Here is a 16846-nt window from a genome sequence, read left to right as displayed (position 1 = left end):
CTGTGAAGGGGTGGGATTTAGCCATTTGTTAGGGGTATTTACATCGAGGGGGTACAAGTGTTCGTCAGAGCATTCACCGTTGAAGTACTTGTAGAACAGGCAGAGGGATGCAACATTTCGTCGATGTGACAGAGGCTGAAGTTTAGCTGACAGTTCAGGACCGATCAGATTGGCAACTCTCTTTTGAACCTTGTCTAGGAGCGAGAGACTAGTGGTAGATGCACCAGCCCAAATATGACAACAATACTCCATACATGGGCAAATGGTGGCCTTATAGAGGTATAGGTTACTTTCAGGCATTAATAGCTTTCTAGCACGGTAGAGAGAACCCAACATCTTCGCAGCGATCCTGGCAATGCTCTCAATGTAATTGTTCCAACTCATGTTTCCTGTGAATGTTAGGCCGAGGAGTTTAAAAGATGTGCTTTCAGATAAAGAGTCTTTGGCCATTGCTATTGGCAGTAGGGAAGGTTTCTTGTAATTATTGAAGGAAACAAGTTTAGTCTTGACAGCATTGAATGTGACCATCCATTTTTGCCCCCATTCCACTACAGATCGGAGGTCTTCCTCTAGTGTTTCTGCCATTTCTTTAGATATGTGTTCATTTGTTTTCCTGTTGTGTCTGTTATAGAGCATGGTGTCGTCAGCATACATACCCATTTCACAGACAATTTTGTCAGGGAGGTCATTTATGAATACTCGGAATAACAGAGATCCAAGGATAGACCCCTGAGGCACTCCCGCATTTATATCATATTGTTTAGATGTACGACCGTCGAGGACCATTCATTTCCATTATCTTACACTTCTTGTACACAGATTAATTATTCTCTCTCAACCATCCACGTCAACTTCTTGACTCAAATGCACTGTACATTGTTTTTTTTTTGTCTTTTCTTTGCAAAACTTGATTATGTTCAGTGAAAACAATATGCTCCCCCTCTTTCTCCTTCATTTCCTTTTTTCCCCCCAGTTGGTAGGGCATTAGAATGTGCTAGCCCCCCCCCCTTCTCCGCAGAGAGTAAAAGTTCCTCAATTGGGTTACCTTTTGCTCATGGGTGGCAACCCGTAATTCTTTAGATCTTATTGGTTGAACAGATTATGACCAGGAATAGAGAGAACATGGCCCTGCAATGTACCACTTTGGCTTGACTGATGGTCAAAGAGACCCAATCTGATCAATCGGCCAGTCACATCAAACCCTATTACTATAACTTAGAAATTCCGACTACTATACCTAAGAATAAAATGTAAGGATACTACATCTTTTTACTCTTATCACCAAAACAGGCAAGCCAAGTAAGTATGCAAAGGTCAATCAGTTATTGAGATGAAAACTACATAATTGTTCCTATCTGATGTTTATATGAAACTAGGAAGATAAAACCAATTGAAGAACCAATAAATGAAAGCAACAACTCGATTAATGAAGTATACTTTTCTTGTATCCTGGAAATGAAAGGGCCAATGGGTTTTCCCCCTAACATCTCCCACGTTTGAGCTCAAGAAAGATGAAAAACCAAACATATGTACATGTATGCAGTAATTCACCATAAAAAAAAATCCAGAAACCAAATTAGCAACAATGTAAAAACTAAAAGAACACACTGATGTTTTCAACTCAGACAGCAAAAGTCTTATCTTGAGAAAAACAATTCTTTTGAATATAAAAAACTTTTCAAGATTCATCGTTATGGAATCATAGGAGAAAAAAATATTAGCGAATTATTTCCATTTCTAATTGAAAAAGTTCTGTCTGAAATTAGTAACCCCAAAACAGTAAAAAAAAAAAAAAAATAAATAAAATAAATGAAAAACGGAAATCTAGTTGCAGTAGATAATTATATTAATGATCAAAATCTTAGGGATGAAAAAACTTTACACTTACTGATGTAAGATCTTTGCCCACAAAAATTTAAACCTCGAAAGGCATTATGAGAAGCCATGAACTAACTCTAGCTACAACTGAAGAAACCAAAATCACTGGAAGAAAACAAGGATCATATCTGAATCGGCATAAAAACAAATGGTCCATACTGACAAATACTTATAACCTAACATTCAATACCCCTACAACTCAAAAAAAAAAAAAAAAATAGAAATAAAAATGTTGAAAAATTGGACCTTTACATAGTATTCCCCTTCCCCACTGAGTTGGGTGCCATAAGTTTGTGCGCCACCAGAAAAATTGCAGAGAGTACAAAACATGTGGAAAATGTGACTTAAAGTTATGCAGTTTTATTGAAAAAAAATTAGGGTTTAAAATACATTTTTCAAGTAGTAATAAGCTTCGAAAGATGGTGGGTTTAATTGTTAAAATTTATTTATTTTTAATGGCGGAATAATGAAACAAATACCAACATCCACTAAAATCCTGTTAAGCAACAAAAACCAAAAACAAGTTCTGAAGAGCAAAACAGAACCTGATTAAATCAATCAAAATATACAAATAAACCAACAAATTTTTTTTTTTTTTTTTTTTTTAATTACATTTTCACCCCAAACAAGGCACATTGCCACTTTGGTGTAGGGGGTTACTATCACGGGAAACATCTACTTGGGTACTATGTAGGGATTAGGGCAGCGAGATGTTGGTTCACGTTGCACTTGAACTTATGCATGTCAGTACAGTTGGGGAAGCAGTGTCCTGGAATGGAATTCCAAAGTCTAGCAGTTCTGGGAAAGAAACTACTGGAGTAGAAAGATTTTTTACATCTAGGGATCTCTACAGTGTGGGGGTGGGATTTTGCAGCTTGTCGGGTCTGTCGAGGGTGTTCACGTCGTGGGGGCACAAGTGCTTGCAGTTCTTCAGAGCATTCACCATTATAATACTTGTAGAAAAGGCAGAGGGATGCAACATTTCGACGATGGGACAGAGGCTGAAGCTTAGATGCCAGTTTAGGGCCTATCAGATTTGCGACTCTTTTTTGAACCCTGTCAAGGAGCGAGAGACTAGTAGCCGATGCACCAGCCCAAATATGACAGCAATACTCCATACATGGGCGAATAGTGGCCTTATAGAGGTACAGGATACTTTCGGGTGTTAGAAGTTTTCTAGCACGGTAGAGAGAGCCCACCTTCCTCACAGCGGCCCTGGCAATGCCCTCGATGTAATTGTTCCAACTCATGTTTCCTGTGAACGTTAGGCCAAGGAGCTTGAGAGACGTACTCTCAGATAAAGAGTCGTTGGCCATTGCTATAGGTGGTAGAGAAGGTTTCTTGTAATTATTGAATGAAACCAGTTTAGTCTTGGCGGCATTGAACGTGACCATCCATTTTTGTCCTCATTCCACTACTGATTGGAGATCATCCTCTAGTGTTTCTGCCATTACTTTAGATATATGTTCATTTGTTTTCCTGTCGTGCCTGCTATAGAGTGTGGTGTCATTAGCATATATACCCATCTCAGAGGCAATTTTGTCGGGGAGGTCATTTATGAATATCAGGAACAGCAGAGGTCCAAGGATAGATCCCTGGGGCACTCCCGCATTTATATCATATTGTTTAGATGTACGACGACAACCTGGATTTTTCTCTTATCTAAGAAGGATTTAATTATGTTAAGGATTCTACCAGTGATACCGTAAGATCTAATCTTCCTGAGGAGACCCTCATGCCATACCCTGTCAAAAGCCTTAGATATATCTAGAGCTACCGCTCTGCCCTCTCCCGCTTTGTCCAGTGAATGGTATATGCGTTCAGAGATTACAGTGAGGATGTCTGCCGTGGAACGGGCTTGTCTAAATCCATATTGTTGGTCGGTCAGAAGTTTAGCATCTGTAAGGTGCTGGACTAGAGCATGGTTAATTAAGGTCTCAAATATTTTGGCAAAAAGTGGGAGGAGGCTAACAGGGCGATAATTTAATGGGTCAGTTGTTTCGCCAGAATTCTTGAATACTGGTACCACAGAAGCAGTTTTCCAACAGCCCGGAAAGCAAGATTCATTAAGGCATTTGTTGTAGAGTTTGGAGAGAACTGGAGCTACTTCGGCTGAGCACTTTTTTAATAGCACAGCTGGGATGAGGTCGGGTCCACATGCTTTGGAAGTGTCAAGGTTTTTATGATAGCATGCACCTGAGCAGGGGTGATTATCAGATCGTCTAGCGTGGCGTCTGTCCGCATAGGAAATTGAGGTAGGGGGTGGTTTAGAGGGTCCAGTGTGGAGTTTGAGGCAAACCGACTGGCAAGCATGTTAGCCTTCTCGGTTGCTGAGCAAAGAACCTCGTGATTGTTGGTTAGTGGGGGAATTGTTGATTGCCCATTATTTACTACACTGTTGTAGATTTTCCAGAAGTCACGAGTTCCTAGTTTTTGTGCTTCGATGCGTTTTTTAGTGGTTTCCGTAAATTCCCTCTTAGCTGTCGCTATTTCTTTCTTAACGTTACTTCTAGCTTCTATGTACTTCTGTCTGTTTGAACTGGACTTATGTCGGTTAAACCTGCGGAATGCATGCTGCCTTTGAGCAATGGCAGTTGCGCAAGTCGAAGTAAACCATTGGGGAGAGTGGGGCTTGCTATAGAATTTCCGCATGGGAACATGCGCTTCGATTGCAGTTTTGAACCATTCAGTGGTCTCGGTTGCACACTGTTCAGCAGGAAGAGAAAAAATATTTCCCCATGGAGCGTCTCTGATAAGATCTCTGATGGCTTCCCAGTCAGCCTTTTTATAATATCTCGTTGTTTTGAGCACTGGCTCTTCAGTTTTGGGTCTAGAGTTTAGGGCGATTTCAACCATTATCACCGCATGATCAGCGTTCCCAAGTGGGCTGTCGGCTTTCGTTACACAATCATCAGGAACTGTGGTCAAAAACAGATCTAATAGTGATGCGTTTTGTTCTTCCTGATCAGGGAAACGGGTTGGAAAAGTAACAATTTGCGATAGGGAGTGAGATACAGAGAAGCTATGAGTTGCGCTGCCTGCTGCATCTGTGTAAGTAGAGAATCCAAGCCAGTTTTTGTGATGGACATTAAAGTCGCCAAATACATGTACTTGGGCGCTAGTGTAGAAGGAGAGTGCTGTGTCTATGCTGTCAGATACTTTGTTTATTATGGTGCAGTCTTGGGTCGAGGGAGAGCGGTAGAGAAAGTAAAAGTAGCTAATGTTGTGTTGCATGATTAGTCTAAAGCACATAAAGGCTTGATCATCCGTTTCTAGGTTTGTTTCTCTAGTCAAGGGAAGGGTATTACGAATGTAAACTCCAAGTCCGTGCATATGTCTGTCAGAGTCCTTACGGCAGAGTGGGAGATATCCAAGCATGTTAAAGTAGTTAGAGGGGATGGAGGAGTGTAGGTTAGTCTCACTTAGTGCTAAGATATCCGGGGTATTTGTTAGGAAAAATGCTTCAACATCAGCTAAATTAGTTCTAAGCCCACGGATATTTGTGAATGCAAGCCTCAAGGGAGGAGGCAAGTTGGATTTGTTTAACCCTAAGCCTGGTTTAAGCTTATTTTTAGATTGTACTGTCATCATGTTTTTTAACGAGTTTCAGTTAGGTTAGGGGAAGCTGAACAGGAGGTTATGCAGAGTATCACACATGCATCACAAGTAGACCATCAGCTGACCCTCCATCAACTAGGACTGTGGCCTCAGGAAAGCCCACCGGGGATGAGTGCAGGGTCCCTTTCCATGCGCGCCATGGCACTGCAAACATCCCGATATTATACAACTGTTGATGGAGCAGCCGCTCTAAGCGCTACCAAAGAGTTAGGGCCCCTGTACTACCAATCGGAAACAGCAGCCAGTAACTGTCAATCCGATACCCTCAACCCATCAGAGGAAGGTCAACCCAATCTAATTGCTCAGGCATATATGGTACTCAAGCATTCTCAAGTGCCCGGCTTTAGGGGTGGGGTATGTCGGGATGGGGAATCGGCGTTCATTGCCCTAGACAAGAAACAAGATCTACCAATGGGTGTTTCTGTCGAATCACTGTGATAGTATCTCTGCGCCTGACTAATAGGCAAAGAAGGAAGGAAGCCGAGCGATAGGCAGGACCTATCTACTCCTTAGGCAATTTAGGTTTGCAAACCGGTAATTTGTTTGAGTCACCAGCTCTAGGAAGGTTGTCATCCAAGACTGAAGAGGCCTCCCTCCTCTTTGGTTTAGTTTCAGAGTTTTCCTTCTCCTAGACGGATGATCTGGAAAGATCTCCTGGGTCCGTCACCACTGAGAGGGTTTGCTCCGTGCCTGGGTTCTAATCCAGGTATTTCTGTGACCCCGCATGGTTAGTTAATGTTATTGGGTTAGTTTGTAGAGTTTATATCTGCTAAATACTTACACTCCTCAAAGTGGATTAGGGACATTGTTATTTCATTGTTACTGGATAAAGGGGTTGAGTAAAGCTCATGCAGTCTAAGCAACTATGATGGTAAGGAGGCTTGTTAGGAGGAGATAATGTGGTTTGAGGCTTTCTCTTTTATATATATATATATATATATATATTATTATTTCTCTTTTTCAACAGCTATGGAAGATTTTGAAGAACAAAGTTCCCACAGTAAAGTGAGTTCTTCGATCTCCCTTAAGTCTAAACAGAAAATCAAGTAACAACATATACAAAAGCCAAGAAACTACGAAAACGTCCAATCAAAACAACAAATGGAAAAAAATATTCAAAAACAATCATTCCCACAAAATCCAAATCCTGGTCCTGTTCAATGTCTAATTATAGAAATATCGAACTTAAAATCCAACAAATCAAGAACCCAATCCAAGGAATCGGAAGATATGGAAAGTGAAAAAAAAAATCCTACCAATGAACAAAAGCCCTAAAATACATAGGCATACATATATTTCTATATCTACTTGTGTGTGTGTGTGTATATATATGATCGACACAGGCTGTCTCACAGCTCTTCAATGCAGCTAGACTAGCACCCATCCTGAACCAGGTATCGGACCTACAACTATTTGGTTGATAGTTGGCAGTTCTACTCTTTGACCCTTGGGATCGATGCCCACAAACGATATCATGAAATGTCTATTTATATAAACATTTTGATCACTGCTTTTTACAGTGCTCGATTTGTTCAATATAATTCAAGTTTTATGCTGCCTTAGATTCTCCAAAAAACTCAGTCATCCTTGAACTAAATGAAGTCCTCCAAGTAAAACCCACCCTAAAATTTATCAAGAAACCATCCATGATATTCTTCTGGATTACTCGGGCCATTTACACATTTTCACAGATGCCTCCACAAACCACAATAGAGCAGTGTGTGCCACAGTTCTAAACAGAACAATCCACAAAAAGGCTCTCTCAACAGAAAGTTCCATTTTTACTACAAAAGTCTGTGTCATCAACCTTATTCTCAATATCCTATCAAAAAAATAAACATAAAAAATTCTGTCTCTGTTTTAATATCATTGAATAATAAAATGCTGGAGAATCCCTAATCATCAAATTACTGGATAGACTAGACTCACTGACTAACCATAAAAAAATTGTATTTGATACCAAGCCACATTGGAGTAAGAGGAAAGGATGAACTTAGCAGTCAAATTAACTTGAAACCTTAGCCCCAATAATATCAACATCTTTTATATTGACTTGAAATGTAAAATTAACCAATTATTTTACATAAAATGGCAATAATGTTGGAATAATAACACAAACAAGCTCTTTCAAATCAAACCCATTCTGGGTGTGTGGAAAATCAAAGAAAAGAACAAGTTGTTATATTGGTCACACAAACCTCACTCACTCCTTTATACTCAAACAAAAACAGCCACCACAATGCCTTACACGTCAAAAGACTTGCACTATCAAACATTATCATGGAATGTGGAACCCCCGTTAATGCTAGAAATTGCTATCTAAAACCCAGCAATATGAAAGACCTCTTTTAAAATGCCTGCATGAATGACATTCTCCCCTTTTTGGAGAGACAAAACTATACTTAAAATAGAATATCAGTTCTCAACATAAAAAAATTCAAATAATATAAATAATCTAGTACCCAAGGAACAAGTGTAGTTTGAAAAATTTTTTGAAAGCAAATAATTCCAAGAACAGTTATAAAAAATTTAAAGGCAAACGTCTCCAAAAATATTAAAAATAGATACAAAGGAAATAAAAATGATTCTTAGCATTAAATGAACTAACGAAGGTCAATATGCTGGTTTGTTTTGTACTTGTAGTATCAGAAAAATTTGACTTACACCTAGTTCCCTTTCTACAAACTTAGCAAGGGAACTTCCTGTTTACTGGTTGCTTTCAAACAGTACAACCACTGATCATTAATTTGGTCTTAGTAACATTCACTTCTAGGCCTTCCAAAGCATTCATCCACGTTTTTATCTTAACAAGTTGACCTTCCATTGTTTATAGAAAAGTAGAATTATCAGCGTACAACATCTCTTTTAGACAACGCTTTTAAAACACACATGAAATGCAACATTCTCTACAGAATCTTGATGATGCGTTCCTACTTAAACATTAATCAGCTGTTAAATTGGATGCTTATGCTGTATAAGACACAGATGAAAATCGTATTGTAAGTAAAGAATTCTTTGATATACTTTTGTATTAGGTATAAATAAGTATCCTCACCAACAATTATAAAAAAAAATTAAGTTGAATTTTAATTAAAAATAGAAATCAGTTTTCGTATTTTGCTGATTCACCATTGATAAGAATAGGTATAGCTGTAAAGCAAGGGGAGATAAGTCGGTTTGTCATTTAACCAAGTAATAATGGCAGATTGACAAAAATACAAACACTAATCTTTATTTTTAACTAAAATTCTACTCAATAATTTTTCCTAATTTTTGGTGAAGATACATTTTACCAGAGCGTAAGTATAGTGAAAAATTTTGTTTTCCAATGCGATTTTCATGTGTGTCCATAATGTATAAATGCCTGAAACTGTTTCTTAGGATAGCCTGCATGGATATCCAAATTATTATTTTTACATGTTTATATCTAAAACATATACTGTTATTTCTTTTATTTGTCGGTACTTATGCAGAGAAGGCACTGTGATATTTTTCTGATAGTATTTTCAAGTTTTGTGCTATCTGTTGTTTATTAAATTGTACAGAATAGTTATAAAACACCTTCCCCCTCCCCATGTTAAGAATGGGGTTCTAAATATTATTTCAGCACATTACCTCTTTGCATGACTACCTATTTTTCTTTTACTAAATGCATTCAATAATTTTTTTTCTTTAAATAGGTAACTGAGATCCGATTGAAATATTTTGATACAGTACCCGTTGCTAATAGTATGTGTGTGTTGAAGACTGGTTTTCTTTTTGTTGCATCCGAATTTGGTAATCAGTAAGTAATGTTTTTCTTACACATAAAATCTTTACATGTTGAAGTCCTTTGTTTATTTACAAAGCAAACTGTAGATATTAGCAATGTGACGATTCCAATATCTTTCCTAATTCTAATACAATTACCAATGCTGATTTGTAAATGTTTTTTTCTTTTTTGATTACTGTAAAATATGCATCGTTTTTTTTGTCTTTTCAGTTTCCTCTACCAGATTGCACATCTTGGTGATGATGATGACGAACCTGAATTCAGTAGTGCCATGCCCTTGGAAGAAGGTGACACCTTTTTCTTTCCCCCTCGTGTCTTGAAGAACCTTGTGATGGTCGATGAAATGGATAGCTTGTCGCCCATCATGTCTTGTCAGGTAAATAATTTTATGATTATTTTTGTCATTTTTATATTTTCCCTTCAGATTTGAAATTCCTAAAATCTGGGAAAAAAAAAAACAAAAAAACAGGAATTCTTTTTATTTGTAACAAATGTCTATCATTTAATATTGCATGGTTATATCTTAGATTTTGACAGGCAATCAGATAATAGTTTATTGAGATAATAGTTTGTTTCTTTGTTTGTTTTTTTTTTATAACCATCTCATTGAACAATATTTCTAAAAATGTAAATGTATTTTTATAAAAAAAAAAATAGAAATGACTCAAAGGTGGAGAGGAGAAAGCTAGAACTTTAAAAATCCCATGCTCATTACAATCTCGACAAAGCAGAGTCTATCTGATATGAATGATACAATGGATGTGTAATGTAAGTCTTAAAGCCGTCCAATACATAATAGTATATTAAATATGATATAATAATTGTACGCAGTTTTATTGAAAGAGCATTCTACATTTTTTTTTTTTTTTTAACTTTATTTTTTCTTCTGAAATTGAAAAAAAACAAAAAAAAAAAAACTTGGAAATGCTATAGTTTTTGGGTTGTGTCCAGATTTTCCTTTATATTAAAAAACAAAAATTAAGAAAAATATACATGATATATATATATATCTATGACAAAGCTATCACATTCCAAAAACCATGTAAATTAAGTAGTTCTATTTTTCATTAAAAAAAATCAAATTTTATGAGTAACCGGAGAGTGGGTGTCCTGTCTACCATTCTGAAAATTATCTTGAAAAAATAAAGGGAGATAACTCATGCAATTCAGACTAGAGAAATTTGTTGTAATGTCTACGAATTTTCATTAATTGTTTAAAAATGATTTTCTTTATAAAAAAAAAAGAAGCTTCTTAATCAGTTTGTGATTTTTTGAAGATATTTTCCTTTCTATAGGGGTACATACAGAATACAGATTTTCCATTTTTCTTTTTAATATAAGGTGAATTTTGAACAAGAACCGATTTTTGCTGTCCTTAGGAATATATTTTAAACCATATTTAAAAAATAATTTTGATAGCCTCCTAACAACAGAATTGTTTTAGTATAGATATTATGTTGTCGTCTCAGGATATGGTGTAGTTACATAGCCCAGGCAGGGTGATATGGGAGGATAGTTGTTGCCCATGCAGCAGTCTCCCCCCCCTCTCTACAAAGCCAAAAGATTCAAGGAAAGACAGTTGATACAGTTTGGCTCTAATTGCGCCACAGGAGTTGCCAATAATGACAATATAAAGTCAGGCCACCTTCCTTCTCCCAGATTAGCTCCCATTAAACCTCACCTATTTTAAGGCGCCAGTGGACCGCCTTTGCCCCTTCTCCCAGTTAGTATAAGCAATTTTGCTGGACTTAGTAGTTAAATCACACGAGACGGCCAGGAGCTGGACTTGGTTATCAGAAGCTATTTGAGATGCACACCATGAGGGCATTTTTTTTAGAAAGGGAGCTTATCCCTGACCACCACCACCCTTGGCTGTGACAACCTTTGAAACCAGTTTAGGTATTAGTAATGCTAAAAGGATTTTTATTTTTCTATCAAAAGTTGAATAAAAAACAATTTATAATGATGTTAAAATACTTGACTTTTTTTTAATTCATAATTTTTCTATTTAAAATTAGCATTCTGTTGAAGTTGTTTCACTTGGACTGTGTGAAGGGTTAGTTCCCTTGCTTTATGCTTTGATGAGGTGTTTTTTATTAATTAATCTCTTTGATCTGTATATAAACAAGTGAATTGATGTTTTTCTTTCTCTTCATGTCAAAATGTAAATAAACGCTGATGTCTCCTCCTGTCTGTGTTAAACAAAAAACATGGTTAAGTGTTAATTTTTTGTTGTTGTTGTTGACATCGGTGCCTTCAACTGTATGAATCCTATTTAAAACAAACAAGGTATGTTTTATTTGATTCTTAACTCTAATCAACCATCATTTTCTTTGCAGATTGCTGATCTGGCAAATGAAGACACACCTCAGCTGTATACGCTGTGCGGTAGAGGACCACGTTCTTCACTTCGAGTTCTTCGGCATGGTCTAGAAGTAAATATTGATTTTTAAACTTTTTATAATTGTCTAATGTGGCAACTTTCTTTGTATTCCTTTCCATATAGATTATGCATCTATTGAAGCAATCCTATTTTAAATATAGTTAAGAAATCCAAAGTGCCTCTTTTTTGGGAGCTAACTTTTCCCACGTTAAAAAACAACTTTGTGTCTAACTCTGCCCTTCTTGAGAGGAAAATAGGATGAATACTATTTGCACTTATTATTTAACAAAAAGGAATGTTATGTATTTAAAAAAATTGAAAACCTACAAGAAAAAAATAATCAAAGATATGAGTGCAACACCCTCCCCAAGAAAAAACAAGAATAAATATCTTTATAGTGTATATACCTCTGTATAAAAGAAAATATTGTACATCATAAATCATGTAAATGGATCGAATAGTTTTAGTTAGAAAAAAGAAAAATCAAATTTTATGGCAAATCAAATATCTCTCAACACCATTTTGTAAATGGTTTGTAGAACAAGGGAGATAATTCCAAATGTCAAATTTTTGTGAGATTTTAAAAAAGCAATCTTAATGTGCAGAGAGGAGCAAGCATTGAAAAAACTCTAATGTATCACTGGTTAGCGTCCCTCTTGAAATACTCTTCAGAAATAGTTTTAAATTAGCTTTGTATATCATCAGAATGTCTAGAAATTCCTATTAATTAAAATAGTTTTACTTTTATTAAAAAATCATTTTTTTCAATTTACGTGATTTTTGGTGTATAAGATTTTCTTTGTGTCACAGATATATATCATAAAGATTTTTCTTTTATTTTTGTTTTTTCTTTTGTACTCCACAATTTTTCTTTTTTTCAAGATTCACGATTTATTTTTCTGCATAATCATCACCATTCTCAATGCACTTCTGCCAGGAATTCGATGATGCATCTTTGCTTCTGGTGCACATCCTTGACAGAAGTTGCTTTCTTTAAGTCTCAGTATCTGCAACAGAGATGAAATTTTCAGGTCATGAATGCATAAGTGTAGTCACTATAACAGTGCAATTTGTAATCCTCTAATCAATTTGAGCAAAGTAAAAAAAAATATAAAAAATGGGAGGCATTACTTCTGGAATGATGCTCGTATAATTTACTTAAAATGAATTTTATTAACGTCTCTTTGCTAATCTAAACATGTTCTTGCTCTTTGTAATGATTTGGCCTTATTTCTATTTCATTCCTTCAGGTTTCTGAGATGGCCGTTTCAGAGCTTCCTGGTAATCCAAATGCTGTATGGACTGTTAAGAAAAATATTGAAGGTAAGAACTAAAAATCAAGTTGCTTGTTGATAAGTATAAGTATTTCTTTGACATTTTTTTACTTACATTATATTTTTGCATTTGTAAATGTACAAATTTTTCTTTTTATGTCTATTTACATGGAAACTATCCGGTCGCTCATGTTGCACTTGACATGTGTTTTTTTTTTTGTTTGTTTGTTGTTGTTTTTTTGGTTTTTTTTCTTAAATAATTAAACTTATCTTGAATTTGAACAACGTTGGATATTTTGTTGGTTAAGATGGCAATTTTTTAATGGGTGGAGATCATTTCTTTTTTTTTTTTTTTTTAATTTTTTAAAATTATTTTGTTCTGTTTAAAAAAATTTTTTAAATTTTTTTTGTTGATTTTCTAAAAAATTAAAACTTTACGTTTTCAGTTACAGAGTACATGTTTTAAAAATACCTGATGTTCTAATAAACATTTAGATAATCGTTTCAGTAATGTAAGGTTTTTATGGGGTTCGGCTACTATATTATCAGATACAATGGAGTGTGTAAATTATCTCCACTAGACCATTTATAAAAATTTGAATAAACTGCTCAAAATATGATCCACTATAACTACAGATATTTATATCTAAAAAATGTAGCTATTAAACATGACATAATTCTCTGGGATAAGGAGGAGAAAGAAGCAACTTTAGAAATTGATGTTCCCCAATGATGGTGGTCAAACAGAGCTGAGAGGGAAAAGAAAATAGAACCTTAGGAAGATCTCCATTATTTCAGTAATCGTAAGAGCAATTGGACACATGAAAAAAAATTTTGGTTTTTTTAATTACCTTGCGAAAATAACCAATGAACCAAGTGTAAGGCATATACAAACAATTGCACTTAAAAAGGATGGTTAGAATGTTAAAAAAAAATTTCTCTGTTGGAATGCATTAGATAGTGGGTGAATGTCTGGCATCTGGTAGGATACACCATCCTCAACTGGAACAAAATGATATATCACAGCTGTGTATAACAACGTAGATATACAGACTATGAACAATATTTTTACAAAATGATCAGAACATATTTATATTGATGGGTATTGATTCTAAAATAGTATAATTATCAAACTTTGTTATAAATTTATGGCCGAGTATCCTCATTTGGTGGTTATAATAACAATGGATTCTTGTCTAGAATTTCCCTGGTATCAAAAAACAAAAAGAAAAAAAAATCTGCATGATATACTATGATGAAACAAAAATATCATATTCCAAAAATTACGTAAATTGATCGAGTAGTTTTATTTTTATAAAGGAAATCATTTTTAAGCGATTAATATGAATTTATTGGTATTACAAAAATCTAGCAAGTTTGAATTATTGAGTTATTGCTCTTTTTTTTTTTTTTTTTCATTAGCTTGTTTTCAAAATGGCAGACAAATCAACCACTCCTTTGTTTCTCATACAGTTTAATTTTTTTTTTTTTTTTTAAATTTAAAAATAAAACTATATAATCAAGTGAGATGATTTTTGGGAATATGACATTTTCGTTTTGTCATGGGTACATACATCATATAGGTTTTTCTTTATTTTCCAGAAGAATTCTGGATAAGAATCAATGTTTTTGTCATATAATTTTTTTTTTGTGACTGGAAATTTTAAAACTATCTATATATCTGTAGACCTAAATGACTGGTTGGCTAAATGCCTTACTCTCTCTCTCTCTTCTACAACACGATATTTTTCTCAAGAGAATTGTTTTTGATTTCTTGAGGCATGTATTTAAAAGATCAATATATTTGTATCAAGATTACCAAAATATTAATGTTTGATTATTTACGCAAATAAATGCAAACGTTTTAGTCTTGTGTTCACAATAAACTTAAAAACTGAATGAAATCTTTGTTATTGAAAATATTGGTTTTAAGTAACGAACCTTGTGAAGTGGTAGCAAGCTGGAAAAACCAGTTAGTATATCTAAATTAATCGATGTCCCCCTCTCCCTGAAGATTTTTGTTTCTTCTAAATCTTTTAATCATACCTCTGCTACCTTGGGAACAATCGATGTCCAGGAGGCACGCACAATTCATCGGTGCATGATTGCATCTTGACCAGTAAGAGCATATCCTTGTATATGAAATGCAATGTTGTAGATATCGGCGAGTATTGGCCTCTCAGGGTCCCAGAAAGGCAACAATTTCTGTGTAGTGAGCAAGCCAGGCTTTGCTGGATATGTCATACAAAGGTAGCTGAGCATGTCAGTCTTTGCACAAAATTCCAAATCTCACCTTTGACCATAGCACGACATGAAAAGCGTTTCTGCTGGTTTGGTCATGTCAAGTGCAATGATAGGTGCTATAAACAGAACCTGCACGTTGATGGCTTGTCTGGCATTTGCCATCCGTGCAGAACCTGACTGCAGTTATCAAGGAGGACTTGAAAGCTTGGCAGCTGAGTGGGATACCATGGATCAAATTAAATGGCGAACTGATGTCCAAGCAGCCATCAAAAGACAGATACAACATGTGCACTATAGAAACCTGTCTACAACTGGATAAGAAGATATTAAACATGTGAAAATATTCTTGATGTTGGTGATATAGTTATGTTTGAAAAAAAGAAAAAAAAAAATTTTTTAATCCATGTGGATTTGTCTAATTAGCTGTGATTTACAATTAATTAACCAACTTAACTATTTCTCACTCTCCTCCTCTCTCACTATGTTTTATCTCTTGCTCTTATTTAATATTGTTTTTCTCACTTAGAGAAGTAAATTTTGCTTTGTGTTGATTAACCAGCAAGTAATCAATTTAGCTTCTTCATTTAACACTGACTTTTTACATTAATAAAGAGAAACTGCAAGAAAATTGTAATTTAATTCACTGCTAGAGAGAGAGAAAGTGGAGGAGATATAGTGAGCAGAAAGAGACTAATTTTGATCATGTTTTTTTTTTTTTTTTTTTAAATTATTTATCTTAAATTTAAATAGCTTGAATTCAAACAATCTAACTTGAGCTCAGTGGCTGAACCAACAAGTCATGTTTTTTCTAGTAGACTACCGTTTTAGTTCATGGTTTTCCTTTCATGACATGAAAAAAATTTTTTTTGTCCAGAATTCCTCCATATTAAAAAACAAAAGTAAAAAAAATACCATATTCCAAAAATGATGTAAATTGACCCAATAGTTTTATTTTTAAATAAGTTGAAATTTTATGAGTATATGAGGAGCGACAGTCATCTGCCAGAATCTGAAAAAACAAAGGATGATGAGTCAACAATAATTCAAACTTGCAAGATTTATGTTGTAATGCTCACAAGTTCTCATTAATTACTTAAAAACGATTTTCTTTATAAAAGTAAAACTATTTTATCAGTTTACATAATTTTTGGAGTACGATATTTTCATTTTGTCACTAGTACATACATTGTACATATTTTTTTATATTTGATTTTTAATATAGGAGGAATTCTAGACAAGAACTAATATTTATTTTTATCAGAAAAAAATAAAATCCTTGTTGAGATTTCTAGTGATCACTGTTGGTTTAAATATATGATAAGAATATAGTTGGTGAGTTAGGTGTGTTAATGAATTATGCGAAATTGCATGGTTTAGCAAAATAGCTCATTTGGCAAGGCTCTGAAACGAAGGGCATTGGAAAATCAGTGTTGCACTGGTGTAGATAATAATATTGATGAAGACGATAGTTTGCGGAACAAGCAAACAGGCAAAATAATAAGAAATTAAGTTCTGTCTGTTGGAATGATGTAAATAAAATATTTTTTGAACAATGTATTATGTGTCTAGTTAGCTTATTGGATTTGAAATTAAACAGAGCTGAAATAAACTAGGCTGGTGGCTCAATTGGCTATGTCCAACACCAAGCCTACACTTTCTATTTTCAGATTGTGAAAA

The 16846-nt window shown here is 34.9% G+C and overlaps 1 protein-coding gene across 2 annotated transcripts in view; it reads left to right on the top strand.

The window, feature by feature from the left end:
* The window catches only part of LOC145280023 (splicing factor 3B subunit 3), an 85685-nt gene that overhangs the window by 17968 nt on the left and 50871 nt on the right, over positions 1-16846 (top strand). For both annotated transcript variants that reach the window (XM_080131805.1, XM_080131721.1), the window contains exons 10-13: positions 9177-9280; positions 9479-9644; positions 11608-11703; positions 12902-12974. In XM_080131805.1, the coding sequence (XP_079987931.1) occupies positions 9177-9280; positions 9479-9644; positions 11608-11703; positions 12902-12974 (439 nt within the window). The remainder of the gene's footprint in view (positions 1-9176; positions 9281-9478; positions 9645-11607; positions 11704-12901; positions 12975-16846) is intronic.

Source organism: Euprymna scolopes, chromosome 1, assembly GCF_053919585.1.
Source record: "Euprymna scolopes isolate OS-2025 chromosome 1, ASM5391958v1, whole genome shotgun sequence".
NCBI classification, from domain to species: domain Eukaryota; kingdom Metazoa; phylum Mollusca; class Cephalopoda; order Sepiida; family Sepiolidae; genus Euprymna; species Euprymna scolopes.
Note: the sequence above shows the minus strand (reverse complement) of the source record. Positions and strands in the feature narration are given on the sequence as shown.